The sequence below is a fragment of the Canis lupus genome, chromosome 27 (genome assembly GCF_003254725.2).
Source record: "Canis lupus dingo isolate Sandy chromosome 27, ASM325472v2, whole genome shotgun sequence".
In the NCBI taxonomy this organism is placed as follows: domain Eukaryota; kingdom Metazoa; phylum Chordata; class Mammalia; order Carnivora; family Canidae; genus Canis; species Canis lupus.
The window spans coordinates 10,650,152-10,670,050 of record NC_064269.1 but is presented as its reverse complement, the minus strand read 5'-3'; the positions used below and the strand labels follow the sequence as shown (position 1 = coordinate 10,670,050).

At 35.2% G+C, this 19,899-nt stretch overlaps 1 protein-coding gene across 5 annotated transcripts in view; it reads right to left on the bottom strand.

The window, feature by feature from the left end:
- The window catches only part of ADAMTS20 (ADAM metallopeptidase with thrombospondin type 1 motif 20), a 163,132-nt gene that overhangs the window by 8,258 nt on the left and 134,975 nt on the right, over nucleotides 1-19,899 (bottom strand). For all 5 annotated transcript variants that reach the window (XM_049102553.1, XM_049102556.1, XM_049102555.1 and 2 more), the window contains 5 exons: nucleotides 19,748-19,877; nucleotides 19,435-19,529; nucleotides 19,255-19,349; nucleotides 18,602-18,735; nucleotides 12,400-12,491 (listed from right to left, as the gene is read on the bottom strand). In XM_049102553.1, coding sequence (XP_048958510.1) covers nucleotides 12,400-12,491; nucleotides 18,602-18,735; nucleotides 19,255-19,349; nucleotides 19,435-19,529; nucleotides 19,748-19,877 — 546 coding nt within the window. The remainder of the gene's footprint in view (nucleotides 1-12,399; nucleotides 12,492-18,601; nucleotides 18,736-19,254; nucleotides 19,350-19,434; nucleotides 19,530-19,747; nucleotides 19,878-19,899) is intronic.

Sequence of the window (19,899 nt, the reverse complement as noted above, 5' to 3'; positions counted from 1 at the left end):
GTGATTTTTTAAAAGATTTTATTTTATTTTGTTTATTTATATATTTATTTATTAGAGAGAGAGAAGGGGAGAAAGAGAATAAGCAGGGAGAGTGACAGGCAGAGGGAGAGCGAGAAGCAGACTCCTCACTAAGCAGAGAGCCCAATGACATACGACATATGGGGCTTAATCCCAGGACCCTGGGGATCATGACCTGAGCCAACTGAGCCACCCAGGCACCCCTAGAGAACTGATTTTAAAATTTATATGAAAAGACAAAATAGTTAATACCATTTTTAAAAAGAATAACCTTGAGGAGCCCACACTACCTTATTTTAATGCTCATTGTAAAGCTTTCATTACCAAGACACTACTGTAAAAGATAAGTAGATCAATGGAACAGAATAGTCCAGAAATACACCCACATAAATATGTCCACTTGGCTTCTGACAAAGATGGAAAGGTAATTAAATGGAGAAAATACTGTCTTTTCAACAAATGGTATTTGGACAACTGGATGTCTACATGTAAACACCATCAGATTTCACACAAAATTAATTCAAAATCAATCATACGTCTAGGTGTAAAACTATAAAACTATACAAATTTTTGAAGGAAATGAGAAAATCTTGGTAACTTAGAGTTAGTCAAAGACTTCTTCAATATGAAACTAAATACACAACCCATATAGGAAAAAATAATAAAATTTGATTTCATTAACATTTAAAATTTTTGCTGTGTGAAAGACACTTAAAAGAAAGATAGAGTTCAGACCAGGAAAAATATTTGCAAATGCCATATGTAACAAAGGACTTGCATCTATGATATGTAAAGGACTCTTAAAACTGAACAGTAGGAAATGAACAATCCAGTTTTTAAAATGGGCAAATGACTCGAACATACACTTCACCAAAGTGGATATGCAGATAACCAATAAACAGATGAAAGTTACTTAACATCTTTAACCATTAGTAAAATGCAAATTAAAACCACAGTGAAATTCCATAGGATATGGCGGGGGGGGGGGGGGAGGGCAAAAAACTTGACATTACTAAGTGCTGATAGGGAAGCAAAGCAACTAGAACTTTAATTTTCACTAGTGGGAATACAAAATAGTATAGCTATTCTATAAATCAGTTTGGTATTTCTTATAAATTAAATATACACATACTATAGGACCCTATAATTCCATTCATAGGGTATTTATCTCAGAAAAATGAAAATATATGTTTACACAAACACCTGTACACAAATGTGCATATCAGCTCTATTCATAATCTTCCCAGACTATAATCAACCCATATTCTTCCAATGGATGAATAGGACAACTGTATAGCATTGGTATGATGGGATAATATTCTTAGCAATAAAAAAGGAACAAATTACTGACACATGCAACAACACAGGTGAATCTCAAAGGCATTATGCTGAGTGAAGAAAGTCAATCTTAAAAGGTTATATACTATATGACTCCATTTATATAACATTTGTATGACATTCCAGAAAAGGCAAACCCATGGCAACAGAAAAGAGATCAGTGTTTACCAGGAGTTAGGTCCAAGGGAGAAATTGACTTCAGGAAAGGAATGTGATGGAACTGTCCTATACACTAATTATGATGGTGGTAAGATGAATCTGTCCATACGTTAAAACTGCATATTAAAAAAGGTAATTTTCTGTATGTTACAAACTTTTTAAATGTGAATGGGTATAACATTTATTTAAAGAATAAAATTTTCAATTCACTTGCAAACAAAACCCAACAACATGTTATATGCAAGAGCTACTTAACATGATTCATAAAGGCTAAAATTAAAAAGATAAGCAAAAAAAAATATACCAGGAAAATGATCATAAAAAAAGAAGGGCAGCAATCCTCAGGGACAAAGTAGAATTCATGTCTCAAATGAGGAAAACATGACCAATAAGTACTAGAAACCATAATCTACAATGAAGAAATAACACATAAATATCATGAATTGAATAACACAGCAACTTTTATGAAGCAAAATGACAGGAGATGCAAGTAGACATTGATATGTAGAGACCCTCAATAGGAAATTTTAATATACCACTTTTAGTAACAAGGCAGACCAAAGAGGCAAAAATAAAGAGAGAGATAATCTAAACAATATAATCAAAAAGGTAGACCTTATGGATATATATCAAAGTCTATGTCCTTGTAGTAAAAAAAAAATACATGTTCAAAATATTTAACTGGCCCTGAATATTCAAAATAGATGCTGGCCATGATCTATTGACGTTGGCTCAATGTGGTTATTTCTCTTGCTCTTATGTGATCAGTATTAATTACAAAAGAGCTGAAGATATACGCATTAGGTTTTATTGTCAAATTTTTGTGGCTTTTTGAAAAGTACCAAACATTTTACTTTACTTCACTTTTGATATATGTATTCTAAAGTCATCACACTCCTTAATTTCATCTTATATTGCAATGTGGCAAGGTTTATTTTCCCTAAAGAGTGCCATATGTATCCATTCTCTTTTTAGCATTCATGTCCCAGAGTGCCCTGTCATATGCAAACACAGAGGATGTGGTTTTGATGAATCCCAAACAAAATAACTTCTTTCTGTGACATCAAACATCTGGAGAGTATTCATGCAAATGTTGTATAACTTAACACAGAATCTGGTTTATATATTTGACAGAATATCTCTAGGAACACAGGACATTTTGTATTTTTGGTAACAGAAACCTCAGTCAGTTGAATAGAGAATGAATATAGATAGGCAAAGTTTCTATCGACAGCACATACCTAATCTATGCCCAAAAACATCTAATTTTGGAAATAAAACTTTGCATTCCAGAAATGTCTGGAGAATTACATGAGGGAGTCATCTCACCTTGATGAGCAGAGAGGAATATTTTTATTACTGTACTGGTTCTGCCTCTGATTTTCTCAAGGTTCTTGGGCAGGTTATTAATATAGTTTGTTCTCTCAACTATAAAGAGAAAATCTTGAGATACTACAGGGGACAAAAAGAGGCTACGTTGAAATTGAATAAAAGGAGTTAAAAATTAATGGAAATAGCTATATTACCATTTGAAAATCTGATTGTGCTAACACCTCTTATTCAGGTTCCATGCTCATCAAGAAATATTCTGTTTATACTAATTAGCTTAATGTTATTTCCCATTAGGAAAGTTAAATGAGATAAAAATTTTGATTCCACTTGACAGTTATACAATTTACTTGATATCAGCCCTCTTAGGAATTTTGTTGATGTCTTATTGACCAGACCTCAGAGAGTCACATTCTGGGAAGTAGATCAATCATCTGATAGGTCAATATGAATGAAGTAGGAAAGGAGAAGAATGAACATAGATAAAGCTAACCAGCTTCAAAGAAATGAATGAGAGCATGAGCCTCCTCTGCCAAGCTTTCTACCTTTAAAAATATAGCAAAGAGAGGAAACACTTCTAGCATGACAACTTGAGGAGTCCTGTGGCCTCACTCTCCAGCAAAACCATCATAAATTTTGTATAACTAATTTTATAAAAATTATGAAATATAACATCTGTTTAAGGTCTCTGAAAATTATACTAAGGTTAAACAACAAGTGGAAAAAATTAATTCACAAAAATCTGTATCTAGGTAAGGACAAACATCTGTGACATTTGAACCATGACTTGCCCTTTCCTCCTCCTACCTCAGCAAAATGACAGTTTTACTCTTGATGGGAACATTAAGACTATATGTCTTCAGCTCCTTGTTAGGATTAAGTTTTCTCCCTAGGAGGGGCAAACCACCAGCAATTCTCATCTGACCCATCTCTGCACCACAGAAGCTCCATTATAGGCAAGGGTGGCCGAAGGTCTGAAGCTCCTGTCTATCACTCAGTTCCTACTCATAGAACAGAAGATCTACTCCAGGCACCCTAGGCTAAGAACACAAGGCTCAAATCACCCTCATTCAAAATTAATAGTAGGGCAGAGGTTCTATGCTGAGATGGGCAAGCCAAAAAGACCAGCAGCTACAGCTATTGCTCAGCATCCTGCTTAAAAAACTGGGATTGTTACTCTGAGAAGTTGTCCTATCCCTAGATCCACAGAATTGGTACAATGTTTCCTCCTTAGGAGAGTCAAGATATAAGGACAAAAAGTTCCATAGCATTTTTTAAGGAGTATGAGCTTACTTGAGAGAGAACACGGGAGAATTTCAAGTCTAAAAATGCTACTGAAAACAAGACTTTCATGGTGTTCATCTAAGAGGAGGATGGTGATAGCTCAATGAGAGCAACAAGCAAAATGGTAGATCAAATTGGAGTTTAAGAGAGAGAACCAAGCAAAGAGGCAGCTAAGAATGCTCCTTTTGAGGTCTGACTTGATCTCAAAGCCTGACCCATAATACCACCCTGGCCAAAGGGCTTAAGTTTAGTTGGATCAGACCATGGAGTAATTTACTCCTCCAGGATGTAACTGAAAGAATAGAGCAATCATCTAGCAATTAGTGGAGGCTAAGAGCTGAGTATGGTATCAGCAGATCAGACCAGTTTAAAAACTTAATGGGAGTCAAGAAAGAGACAGAGATCCCAGCTAAAAATACTATCATTCCAGGAGGATCAGAGTAACTATACATGTCCAAGGCTATGCCTTCCAAGGAATGACATCTATGACTATCCACTACAGGGAAAAGAGATGTCACTGAAATAGTCCATCCAAAAAGCTGAGAAATAAGTAAGGAAGCAAACAATGTCCTAAAATAGAGGAGAGATTAATGCCCACAGTTACTTAAATACATTACCTAAAATGCCCAGTTTTCAACAAAAAACTGAGATATGTGAAGAAATTGGAAAAGATGACTCATATTCAGGAGAGAAGGGCAATAGAAACTGCCTTTGAGAGGTTTCAGATGTCTGGCTGAGCAGATAAAGACTTCAAAGCAGCTATTATAAATATGTTCAAAGAGCTAAAGAAAACCACGTTTTAAAGAAAGGTATGATAATGTCTCATCAAACAGAGAATATCTATACAAAGACAGAAGTTACATTTAGAAAAAGAGCAAAAGGACAATTCTGGAGTTGAAATGTACAAAAACCAAAGATAAAAGCTTCACGAGATGGGCTCAAACAGTAGATTGAAGCAGGCAGAAGAAAGAATTGAACAGATATCAACAGTGAATCTGAAGAAAGAAAAAAGAATTAAAAAAAATAAAGAGAGCCTCAGAGATACAAGGGTACACCATTAAATGCACCAACATATGCATAATGGGAGTACCAGAAGGAAAGGAGAAAGGAGAAGAAATTATGTTTGAATAAATAATGTCTGAAAAAATTTCAAATTTGGTAAAATGCATTAACCTATACATCCAAGAAGCTCAATAGATTCCAAGTTTGGTAGATACATAGAGATCTACATCTAAATATGTGATACGAAAGTTGATGAAAGTCAAAGACAAAGAAAATCTGAAAACCATCAGGAGATAAATTACCTCATACATAAGAACCCCAAAAAGATAAATAGCTGACTTCCATGTTTTTATCTAGAAGCCAGAATAGAGTGGGATGACATATTTAAAGTGCTGAAATATAAAAACTGTAAGTTGAAAATTTTATAACAAGCAAATCAATCTTTCAAGAATGAAGACATTTCCAGATAAACAAAACAGAGAGGATTTTTCACTAGTAGACCTGTTTCAGGAGACATGCTAAAGGAAGTTCTTCAAGCTGAAACGAATACCAGACATTAATGCAAAACAACCAAAGAACCCTGGTAATGGTAATTGTGTAGTAATGGTAATTGTGCAAGCCACTGTAATTGCACATTTCTTTTCCTTTCTTCCCTTACTTATTTTAAAACAATTGTACAAACTAATAATATGATCATATCATTGACCTATAATGTACAGAAATTTAATATATTTGATAACAATGACAAAAATGAGGCAAGTGGAAGCAAAGCTGTTTGGGAATAAGGAAATGACACCAGCTTATAGCTCAAATCCACAGGAAGAAAAGAAGAAAACTAGAAATGCTAAATATAAAGGCTCACGTAAAAATCTCTGTGAATATGTAATTCCTATCATTACTTCTCTCATATTCTCTGAAAAACATAAATTTGTATAAAGTTATTATAAAAAGGTATTGCCAGTTTATTACACACATAGATTGTATAACAAATATAACACCACAAAAGGGAAGAGCACATAAAGGAGTAATGTTTTTATATTTCACTGAAATTAGGTAGTATAAATCTGAAGTTGATACTGATGTGTATCATAAACTCTTAAATAGCAACTAAGAAAGAAATTTTAAAAATGTGAAAAAATTATTACGGAAATGAAAATGTTACATTCAATAAATTCAATTGATAAAAAAGAAAGCAGTAATGAAGGACTGGAGGAAAAAAACAACATAAGACATATAGAAAACAATAAGTAAAATGGCAAATATAAATCCAGAAATATCAATATCATTAAACAATTCAAATCAAAGGCACAGATTCAATAAAGTGCTCTGTATAGGAGACACTCTTAAGATCCAAAGATATAAATAGGTTAAAAGTAAATGGGATAAAATTATATATCATGCATTATCTGTGAACTGAGGGGCCATTCTAATGCCAGATAAATTAGGCCTTTAAAACAAACAAAAATGCTACTTCAGATAAAGAAGAATATTTTATAATGATAAGAGTATCAATATATCAGGAAATTATGACGAATTATAATCATAATCATATACAAAAAGGCAAAGTAAACTAACCAAATACAAAGTAAATGAAACAATAAGATTAAAGTAAGAAATAGACAATTCAATAATAATAATTGCAAACTTTTAGTGAATAGAACAGCTAGGCAGAAGGTCCACAAGGTAATGGAAAAGTTGAACCATACTTCAAACCAACTAGGCCTGACAAACATCTATAGAATATTTCACTGACAACAGAATACACATTCTTTCCAAGCACATATTGAACATTTTCCAGAATAGCCATATGCTATGTCATAAAACAAGACTCAATGCATTTAAGAGGTATTAAGAATATACAAAGTGTATTTTCCAATCACAGTGGAAAAAACTCAATAAGAGAAGGAAATTTGGGAAATTCACAAATATGTGGGCGTCAAACACTACACACTTAAAGAACCAATGAGTCATTGAAGACCTCACACATGATAATGGAAAATACTTTAAGATGAAAATGAACACACCACATACCAAAACTCATAGAATGCAGCAAAATAAACACATAAAGGGAAATTTAAATCTGGAAATGCTTACATTAAAAGAGAAAAAAGATATATCAAAAACCTAATTTTCCACCTTAAAACACTGGAAAAAGAGCAAATTAAAGCAAGCAGAAATATAGAAATAATAAAGAAATAGTCTGAAAATTGATTAAATAAATAAAAAATAGAGAAAATCAATAAAATCAAGTGTTGTTCTCTTTGTTCCTACAAACATCAAACCTACAAACCTATCAAAACTAAAGCAGGAAGAAATAGTATATTCAAACAGACCAATTACCAGCAATAAAGTGGAATTAATAATCAAAAAACTCCCCAAAAACAAAAGTGCAGGATTAGATAGCTTCACAGGTAAATTCTACCAAATATTTAAAGAGTTAAAAAGTATTCTCCTCAAACTGTTAAAAAAAATACAAGAGAAAGGAAAGCTTCCAAGCTTATTCTATGATGGCGATATCATTCTGATACAAAAACCAGATAAAGACACCACAAATAAAAGAAGTATAGGCCAATATCTCTGATGAACATAGATGCAAAAATCCTCAACCAAACACTAGCAGACTGAATTCAACAATACATTAAAAAAATCATTCACGGTGATCAAATGGGATTTATTCCTGGGATGTAATGGTGGTTCAATATCCATAAAACAAATATGATACATCACATCAACAAGAGAAAGGATAAAAACAATATGATTATTTCAATAGATGCATAAAAGCATTTGACAAAGTACCACATCCATTCATGTTAAAAAAGAAAACCCTCTGCAAAGCAAGTATAGTGGGAACATTCTTGAATATAATAAAGACCTTACATTAAAAATTCATAGCCAATATTATACTTAACAGTGAAAAACTGAGAGCTTTCCCCCTAAAACCAGGAACAAGACAAGGATGTCCACTCTCACCACTTTTATTCAATATAGCACTGGAAGTCCTAGCCACAGCACTCAGATAACAAAAAGAAATAAGCATCCAAATTGATAAGGAAGAAGTAAAGCTCTCACTATTTACAGATGATATGAGATTGAATATAGAAACCCTAAATACTCCACCAAAAAACTACTAGAACTGATAAATGGGTTCAACGTACAGAAACTTGTTACATTCCCACATACTAATAATGAAGCAGCAAAAAGTGAAATTAAGAAAACAATCCCAATTATAATTATACCAAAAAGAATTTAAAAATCTAGGAATGAACTAAACCAAAGAAGTAAAAGACGTATACTCTGAAAACTATAAAACATTGATGAAAGAAATTGAAGACAATACAAAAAATGGACAGATATTCCATGCTCAAGGACTGGGAGAAGAAATATTGTATAAATGTCATACTACCTGAAACAATCCATAGATTGGGCAGCCCAGGTGGCTCAGTGGTTTGGTGCTGCCTTTGGCCCAGGGCCTGATCCTGGGGACCCACGTCGGGCTCCCTGCATGGAGCCTGCTTCTCCCTCTGCCTCTCAGAGAGAAACCTCTCTGTGTCTCTCATGAATGAGTGAATAAAATCTTTTTTAAAAATAAAACAATTGCTATCAAAACACCAACAGTATTTTTCACAGAACTAGAACAAACCTAAAATTTGTATGGAATCACAAAAGATTTTGAACAACCAAGTGATCTTGAAAAAGAGTAACAAAACTGGAGGTATCACAATTCCGACTTCACATTGTATTATAAACTGTAGCGATCAAAATAGTATGGTACTAACACAAAAATAGATGCATAGATCAATGGAATAGAATAGAAAACCTCAGAAATAAACCCAAGATTATACATTCAATTAATTTTTGACAGAGGAGGAATGACTATGTAATGGGAAAAAGACAGTCTTTTCAACAACTGGTGTTGGGGAAACTGGACAGCTACATGCAAAAGAATGAAGCTGGGCCATTTTCTTGCACCATACACAAAAATAAACTCAAAATGGATTAAATACCTAAATGTGAGACCTGAAACCATAAAAATTCTGGAAGAGAGCCTAGGCAGTATTTTCTCTGACACTGGCCATAGCAACATTTTTCTAGATATGTCTCCTGAGGCAAGAGAAACAAAAGCTAACAAACTATTGGGACTACATCAAAATAAAAAGCTTCCGCACAGCAAAGGAAACAATCAACAAAACTAAAAGGAAACCTACTGAATGGGAGAAGGTATTTGCAAATGACATATCCAATAAAGGATTAGTATCCAAAATATATAAAGAACTTATATAACTCAACGCCAAAAAAACCCTAAAATAATCCAACTACAGAATGGGCAGAAGACATGAACAGATGTTTCTCCAAAGAAAACATACAGATGACCAACAGACACATGAAAAGATGTTCATCATCATTCATCACCAGGGAAATGCAAATCAAAACCACAATGACATATCACCTCATACCTGTCAGAATGACTAAAATCCACACAAGAAACAAGTGTTGGTGAAGATGTGGAGAAAAAGGAATCCTCATACATTGTTGTTGAAAAAGCAAACTGGTACAACCACTGTGGAAAACAGTATGGAGTTTCCTCAAAAAATTAAAAATAGAACTACCATATGATCCAGTAATTGCACTACCTCTGAAATACAAAAACACTAATTCAAAGTGATATGTGCACCCTTATGTTTGTTGCAGCATTATTTACAATAGTCAAGTTATGGAAGCAGCCCAAACATTCATCAACAGATGAATAAAGAGGAGGTGGTGTATTAAAAAAAATAATATATATATATGAATATTACCCAGTCACAAATAAGAATGAAATCTTCTCATTTGCAACAACATGGATAGATCCAGAGAGTATAATGCTCAGTGAAATAAGTCATAAAGACACATGCATATAATTTCACTCATATGTGGAATTTAAGAAACAAAACAAAGGAAAAAAGAGACAAACAGAAAAAAAGGCTTTTAACTACAGAGAACTAACTGATGGTTACCAGAGGGGAGGTGGGTGAAATGGGTGAAATAGGAGAGTAGGATTAAAAACGCATTTATCATGATGAGCACTGAGTAATGTATAGAATCATTGGATCACTGTATTTATACAGCTGCAGTTTAACACTGTATATCAATTATACTGGAATTAAAATTTGATAAAAAGAAAAAAAAGAATTAATTATTCACAAATTGTTCCAAAAAAGTAGAAGAGGAGGGAATACTTCCTAATTCACTTTACAAGGCTAGCATTTCCCTAATATCAAAACCAGATAAGGACCTCAAAAGAAAATTATTAGGCCAGTATCTATTATGAAAATAGATGAGAGATTCTCAACAAATCAAATCAAATCTAGCAACATATGAAAAGAATTACACTCCATGGCCAAATGGGATTTCTCCCAGGAATGTAAGGTTGTTTCAACATAACGATAGTCAACCAGTGAGATACACCACAACACTGCAAGAATGGACAACAACCATAGGATCACCTCAGTACGTGGAGAAGAAGCATTTCAAAAACGGTTTCATGATAAACCCATTTAAATTAGGAATAGAAGAGCACTTTCTCAACTTGACTGAAGGTATCTACAACACATTCACAGCTAACACACGTAACGATGGACTGAATGCTTTTCTCATAAAATCAGGAATAAGACAAGTATGTCTACTCTCATCACTTTTACTTAACACTGCTATGGAAGTTTTAGACAGGGTAAGGAGGCAAGATAAAAAATAAATAGTATCCATATTGCCAGGAAAGAAGTAAAACTATGTTTATTTGTAGATGACATCACTGTGTATATAGAAAATCCCAAAGAATTCAATAAAAAACTATTATAACTAAGAAATGGGTTCAGCAGGGTTGCAGGATAAAAGACCAATTTATAAAAACCATAGGTAAAAAATAGTGATTTATTTGGGCCCCAGATATGGGGGCTCTTTTTAGTAGACAAGTCTCTCTTGTCAGAAGCCTTCTTTATCTTGAGCTGGAATCCTCTCCTCTATTTATGCCTCTTGGGATAACACACTGATCTCATTCCTCTTTCATGGAGCTCTTTAAATATTTAAAGATAGTTACCATACCTTCCCATTCTGTCCCTAGCTACTTTCATTTTCCTTATGTGACATGATTTAAACCCTCCTTTTTTTCCCTGGGTTTTGCCTCCTATCTCTAGATATATTAATAATTTACCTTTTTCAGAAATTTAAAATCTTTAGATGTCAATATTGTGTTTGGGTATTTCATGATTACATGGAATGGTTTAGAAATTACTCCATAATCTACATGAGTCATACTGAATTCATGGTGGTTGGATAAAATACCTAGGTCTTTTTCATATGACGTCACTGGATTTTATTTGCATTTCTGGACCTAAAATTTATAAATTTATTCCAGTTAAGTTTTTCTTATTAATTTGAGCCCATACTTCTAATGTGTTCGCTCTCCTTTACGTGTCCTTCTATAGTATAGAAAACGCCCTCTCTTTTCAATATAAGCATACCTTCTCCGTCATATGATGAAAACAGTGACTCGGACATTCCAAGAAGAGAATGCTCTGGCAAATCAGTAGCTATTCCTCTTTAAAATATCAGTATTATAATTATTACTTTTTGTACGTGATTTTTTCAGTTAGTTCCAAACCTACCTAACAATGCCATATTACTCTGGCTTACGTTTCTCCATTTGATTATAACACTGTTTTTCACATAGACTACAAAATCTCTTGTTAAAAATGAGATGATAAATTTCTTCTAGAAAGCATTCTCTATACTGGAAATCACAGAGGTGGCATAAAGGGTGTATGAAAAGAACTCTGAAAATAAAAAATAAAACAAGAATAAAGTCATGGAAATTTACCATTTCACAAATAAAAGAAAATTACTCTGGGATTGGTACAGACCCAGACAGCTAATATAACCAATGTTAGCAGCAGTATAGGAAGGTCACATGCTTGTGATCCATTCCTTCACTTTAGGTATATCCATTCATTTCCATTGGTTGGAAAGGTTAAAAATGAAATGTATGATGAAAGGAGAAATAGGTTCTTAACAATTTGAAATCCTTGTTATTATACACCTTTCAAACAAACCTAAAATTGGCAACAATGGTTATCCTCCAAATTTTATCTCTAACCTTTGAAATAAAATTCATACAGGAAATTCACGTTTCTCTATTTACTTATGTTTCTTGCAATATTCTGGTCAAGAAAACTAAGAGAAACAGTATCCATTTATTTTTTCATAGTGAGGGAAAAATAAACAAATATGAAATACCTGTGGGCATCTGGCAGCACTATAGCAATCTCCAGCTGTGGCAAATGGCACTGCTTTTCCAAATATTGTCTGGGCAAAAAGAAGATCTGTGGCTAAAAAAATAAATGAAGCTTTTCAGCATTGAGGCATTGTATATTTTTCAAACTTCACTGCAAAACATACAGTCTTCTTAAATATTCTTAAATATATTTATATAATTAGTTCAAAATTTTAAGCAAATGTGCTATGCAATTATAGTATATAACACGTCATATTTTCAATAAAAATTTTTAATACAAAAATGTTCATCTCAAAAATTGCCCTAAAAATGGCAGATACTTGTGTAATTAATCCAGAAGTTTTGTTTTTTTTTTTTAAACTCAAAATGGATGAAAGATCTAAATGTGCAACAAGATTCCATCAAAATCCTAGAGGAAAACACAGGCAACACCCTTTGAACTTGGCCACAGCAACTTCTTGCAAGATATATCTATGAAGCAAGGTAAAAGAAAAGCAAAAATGAACTATTGGGACTTAACCAAGATAAAAAGCTTCTGCACAGGGTAGCCCTGGTGGCGCAGTGGTTTAGTGCCGCCTGCAGCCCGGGGTGTGATCCTGGAGACCCAGGATCGAGTCCCACGTCAGGCTTCCTGCATGGAGCCTGCTTCTCCCTCTGCCTGTGTCTCTGCCTCTCTCTCGCTCTCTCTGAATGAATAAATAAATAAATATTTAAAAAAAAAAAAGCTTCTGCACAGCAAAAGAAACAGTCAACAAAACTAAAAGACAACCTACAGAATGGGAGAAGATATTTGCAAATGACTTATCAGATAAAGGGCTAGTATCCAAGATCTAGAAAGAACTTATTAAACTCAACAACAAAGAAGCAAACAATCCAATCATGAAATGGGCAAAAGACATGAACAGAAATCCCACAGAGGAAGACATAGACATGGTAGTGAAAGGGAGGTGGGCGGGGGGTTGGGGTGACTGGGTGATGGGCACTGAAGGGGGCACTTGTCGGGATGAGCACTGGGTGTTATGCTAAATGTTGGCAAATTGAACTCCAATAAAAAAATTTTTAAATAAATAAATAAAACTAAATGCCTTATATTTTACTTTATAGTGAATATCTAAAATAAAATGCAAGAGCAAATTATAGAAGAAAAAACATTAAAGGTTAATACATCATGACAATATATATGACAATATATATGATGCTTATAGACAATATATATGATGTATATCAATTCACTTAGGCAACTGAAATACAAAAACATCCAGCTAAAACATTTGCTTTTTTGATTTCTAATATACTGCATTACATTATTATTTTCTTTTGAATCTGACTTTTGCTAACATTGTTAGTGTGTCTCTTCCCAACATCATGTACAATGAGCTCAGGTTGGTAGTTCAAAGTTAGCATGGTGGGGATATATTTAACCATGAACATTGGCAAATGCTATGAACCATTTTTTTCCTGGTTGTTAAATGCTGGTTGTTAAACATTTATCCACACACCACTGCTTATCCTGGCACTTATGGGTTAGGCTGAGGCAGGCAGACACAACTTTCAAATCAAGCATCCTTTGATACTATCTCCCTCATCATTGCCTGGACAACCCATAGATACCCATAGATAGCTCTAACTCAGCGTGCCCAAACTAAATGCATTAATTATCTTTTTCTCCAAACTTATTTCTTCTGCTATATTTCTCATATCACTGAACTATATCAGTGGTATTTTGGAAATCTTTTTAAATATTCTATGTTGTAAATCCTCATATTCCTTCTGTCTGAAAGTCCTACAGAGTGTACCTCTTTAATACTTCACAAAGGCTCCCTATTCTTTTTTTTTTAAGATTTTATTTATTTATTCATGAGAAACACAGAGAGAGGAGAGAGAGAGAGAGAGAGAGAGAGAGAGAGAGAGAGAGAGAGGCAGAGACACAGGGAGAGGGAGAAGCAGGCTCCATGCAGGGAGCTTGATGTGGGACTCGATCCCAGGTCTCCAGGATCACGCCCTGGACTGAAGGCGGCGCTAAACTGCTGAGCCACCCGGGCTGCCCAAGGCCCCCTATTCTGAACCATGTCTTATTTTAAGCCTGCATCACTTTCTTTTTTTTTTTTTTAAGATTTTTTATTTATTTATGAGAGATACAGAGAGAAGGGTAGAGACATAGGCAGAGAGAGAGAAGCAGGCTTCCTGCTGGGAGCCCAATGTAGGACTCGATCCCAGGACTCCGGGATCATGCCCTAAGCCAAAGGCAGACACTCAACCACTGAGCCACCTAGGCATCCCAAGCCTGCATCATTTTCTATCTGGATTATTAGATTAGCTTCTTACCTATTTTCATGGATACAATTTGTTCTCCAAGTTTTGTCCCTCTTTTGCTGAAACCGTCCCCCAGTGGTTTCTCATAACTTTTAAGATTCAAATTTGTAGTTAGTATACATTGTTCTTTATGATCTGCTCTCTGGGAACTTCTCTAACCAGCTGCCATCCCCCAACTTCCACTTAATTCATTCTTAGAGAAAAATGAACTTTTTTATTCTTTAATGGAAACAATTGATTCATCTTTCCTGGCTTCTGTTTATGCTGTTCCCTTCTCCTGAAACTCCTTTTCTCCACTTCAGTTAATTCAAATTTGTCTTCAAGATTTCCTCAAGATGGCTTGTTGGGGAAAGTTAAAGACTTTTTATTCAACAAATACTTATTTAGAATCTATTATGTATTGGATATTATTAAGTACTCTAAGAACACATCAGTGGAGGAAACCGAGGCTGATGGAACCTGAGTCCTACCAGAGAGAGACAGGTAATAAAGTAAACGTTACATTATACTAGGGGTGATAACTGCTATAGAAAAAAATACAACAAATTCGTTTAAAAAATGGAGAGAAGGGGATTTTAGGAGTAGAGAGTGTTCCAGGATGACCTAATTGAGGAGGTGAAATTAAGCAGAAACCCAAAAGAAATAAAGGAGTAAACCATATAGGTAACTATACACAACTGTTCCAGGCAAATAGAACAAAGTGCAAAGGCCTTAAGATGAGAGCATCCTTGCAGTGTTGTAGGAACAGCAAAGAGACAAGTGTGTCCAGAGCAGAGTATGCAAGGAGGGAGCAGAGAGGTGATGGAGATGGGAGGTCATGTTGAATTTTGTTGACCATTGGAAGGAGTTTTCATTTTACTCTGAGTTAGATGGGAAATTTTGGAGAGTTTTGATCAGAATTCACGTCTGTTAAAAAGATGAAGTATGATAATGTATAAAACATGACGTGGCTTGGGACACCTGGGTATCTCAGTGGTTGAGCATCTGCCTTTGGCTCAGGTTGTGATCCTGGGGTCCTGGGATCGAGTCCCACATCAGGTTCCCTGCAGAGACCCTGCTTCTCCTTCTGTCTATGTCTCTGCCTCTCTCTCTGTGTCTCTCATGAATAAACAAATAGAATCTTAAAAAAAAACAAACCCATGACATGGCTTACATTTTATAGGATCACTCTGTCTTGTCTGTTGAGAATGTAGGTCAGGAGGTGGGAGAATGATACGGTGCTGAAATAGGACTACTACAATTTTAGTAGGCATAATAATCCAGGTGGAAAATGGTGTGGACTGAGATGAAGGCGGTAGCAAAGGAGGTAGTAAGAAAGTGATAGTTGATATGTGTCTTAGCTCAAGCTACCCTAACAAACCACCATGAACTGGGTGGCTGCACCACCATAAATCATAAATTTTCACCATAAATTTCTCTAAGATCTGGAGGCTGGAAGGTAGAGATCAGTGTGCCAGGATGGCATTCTGGTGAGGGCCCTCTTCCTGACTTGCAGATGGTCATCCTTCTTGCTGTGTCCTCATATGGCACAGAGAGAGCTCTAGTGTCTTTTCCTCTTTTTATATTGGCATTACTCCCATCATGAGCACCCTACCTTCATCTAAACCTAATTATCTCCCCATAACCAAATATCATCACATTAGGGATTAGGGCTTCATCATATGAATGTTGGGAGACACGACCAACAGTCGTGTTGGTCCATAGTAACATATATGTTAGAGATTCACCTGACAGAATTTGATGATGGATTGCCTGTAGGTGTGAGAGGAAGGGAGGAGCTAAGATGTTGCTAGATTGTAGCTGGAGTAATTAGGAGACTATAGGTGCAATTTCCTCAGATAAAAATTTGGGATAGAGTAGATGTGGGAGGAAATGCTGAAAGTACAGTTTTGGATACATTGAGTTTGAGATGCCTATTAGACATTGACGTGGGTGTGCTGAGTCAAGAGCTGAATACTGGAGTTTAGGGAAATAGTACAAATTGGAGGTATACATTTGGGACCATCGTTTAGAATCTATAAATAGGATGAGATTCCCAAAGGGATGACTGTGTCCCAAGGCTCTTCAAGATTCAGAGTTGTGGAAGATGAAGAGTAACCAGTCAAGCCGAGAAAGACAGGAGAAAGTGGCCAGGACAGGAATCCAGTAAGATGAAAACCAAGAATGTGTCACTGGATTTTGAGAAATGGAGGTAGAATTGGTAACTTAAAAGGGAAGGTAAAGTCTGCTGGGCAAATGCTCTCAAACAGGTACGAAGTCATGAGACTAGAGCACAAGAGAAGGTTGACTTCGGTGGGAGTGGGAATAGTCCACCCACCGCGAGTAGGAGGGAAGGAAAAGTATGTAGGTAAAGATTTGGGTAGGTTCTAGATGGGGTGGTGGTAGATTGTGGAAATGCTCTTCTAGTTTAGTTTGTTTTTTCCTCAGTGACATCGGAAGCAAGATTATTGGCAATGAGCTAATAAAGTGGAAGTGTTGGAAATTTTAGAAATTTGAAGCTAGAGGAGATGTTAGTTGGGCATTTAGGGGGATGGGGGTGGGAATGAACTAGTGAAGGGCAACAGGATTACTCAAGCAGCATGTAGCTTGGTATCCATGCATTTAAGGTGAGATCAGTCAGAGGGGCAGTATATAAGGCGCCACACTCATGTTTTATTACAAGCGCAGCACAGAGGAAATGTTTAATCAAGACTAAGTTCCCCTTATGTACTTAACAATGCTACAACATGTGTATTAAATAACAACCAGTATTTATTGAGCATTTACTATATACAAGGCAATTAGTAGGTATGTTACAAGTATTATCTTTTAATCCTCGCCAGAGAGGAAAACAGAAGGAAAGAAGAAGGAAAGAAGAAAAAAAAAAAAAAAAACAAAAACCTGAGAGGCAGTTTTCACTTTACAGATGAGGGAATTTAAGCTTAAAGAGATATGTTCAAGGTCATGTAACTGGTAAATGGATTCAAAGAATTTACTCCCAGTCAACTCCAGAGTCATTAACAACAGTATAATGTTTCCCCAGTTCAGTAACAGTGGGTGTTCAATAAATAGTAGCTATTATTACTAACAAGAACAGTTCATCATCATGTGTCTGTGATTTAGAGATTTTTTACTCCTGCATTCCCTGCCTCAATAATTTTTTTTGTTTGTTTCTTTCTATAGTGTATGCACCATGCTAGGTACTGGTGATTCAATTGCAATTTAAAGTTCCTGCTCCCGAAATGAACTTCTTTGCCTTTTCTTGTAGGAATGCAAGTTCCAGAATGGCAGGTTGCATCATGTTCAGTGTATATTAGGTGCCATAAATATGTTTTGATTTTACTATACTCTGAACTACTTCCTAGAAAGGCAGCAGGTATAGAAGCTGGGATCTGTGGGTGGGACTTTATCTCTCAAAGCCAGTTACTAACTCTATGAATTGGGACAAGTCACTTAAGTTTTATAAGTGCATCTTAATTTCATCACTTGCAACAATGTGATGCAATTCTGCTTTAACTAGTACAGAAGAAAAGATCCAATGAGACAATTTATGAGAAAATACTTGACAAATTGTGACCTGAAACTAATGTTAATTATTATTGTAAGCCCTACAAAAGGCTTATACAACTATGTTGAAGATATTAGCTTCCTTGTCTTTAATGTGATTGAGGATTTTAAGGTAAAGGGTTTTATCTTGGAAGGGCAGCATCTTATCACTGCTGTTACCACTGCATTTTTATTGAGTCCCCGTAGTCCACGTCATTGCAAGAGAATTATGTAGCTGATAACTTCTTTTTAAAAAAATTAAGTAATTATTGCACAATGCTGGGCCCTTCTCTATACCCTGGCTACCCACATATTAGAATTTCACTAGCAAATAGAGATCTTTCATTTTAGAGATTCAGCACTTACTTTTAATTTGCATGGAATTGAGATCAATTCTTATTTTGCTGAAAACAGTGCGTCCAGCAGCCAGGTAGTCATTTTTACATGCACAGTCTTGCCTCCTACTTCCATTAAAAGGACATTCATATGGATTTTGTAGTCTGAAACAACATTAGAATATTTTTAGTATTAGACGGTAATCCCATCATGGATCTAAATGGTAAACTTTGGAAGTGGGAAGGTAAAAGATGCGCTCTTTAATATTATAATGTAATTTAAATGAGAAAGAAGTAAAAACTACTCAAGATTAACATATAATCCTCAATGGGAAGTTCAAGAATGGTGTATGGAAAATAATTCAGTTATAGTTCTCAGTTCTCCTCACCTTTATTACTGGTATTAATTTTGTTTCTATTAAAATACACTTAGCTCTTAAACTCTTTTGTTGTTCCACAGCTCCCCCTCGGTATTTTTCTTAGTCAATCTGTGAGCATGTGTTAATACTCAAGTATTTGTTATTCAACAGGCAGGGACAACATCTGGCTTAGGTCCTAATATTTCCACCTGCTCCTAAATTACTTGTCCCGCTTGTGAGATACTCAAGTATCACTCTGAAAGCTGGAACTTCTAATACTCTTGATGGACCATTACAATGCACGGATAAGCCAAAAATCTCCTACCTAACACCATACACTTCAGAGAAGTTGTCTTCTTCACCTTTGACCAATGATATATATTCCTTGGGGTTCTCTGAGTGCATGCCTGCGCAATAGATCTGGAGGGAAAATGCAAACATCTAGAAAAGCCTTTTCCAGTCAGTGGCCAATGTTAAAATCAAATACGAACTGCTTCCAAAATACCTTTATTATTCTTCCGTTAATGTTAAGATCATAGTCACCATCCTTGGTAATGTTGTTTTTCACTTGGATTTCTTTGCAGCTGGTGAATGTTTTACCTTCAAGGACAAGTGAATATAACTTGTTGACATTGAACCAGTTACAAACAATAGCATGAATTTAGCTCACTCATACAAATATTATACTTGGAAAAAATAGGCATTTTGTTTTGCAGAGCATATGAGCACTACAAATACAAATATTTATTTTCAAACTTTAATTGAAACTTCCTAGGAACACTTACATGTTTGGTAGATTTTTAAAATCGATTACTTACAGTCATTGATGTAACACTTCTTTTGAGCATTTGGTTTTAAACGCTTTAAACATAAGTTACTGGGCCAGCCATGTTCAGCCATGCATTCTACTCTTCTCTCCATTGTCCCAGCTCCGCAAGTCACTGAGCACTGTGAACAGGGTACAGTTTAA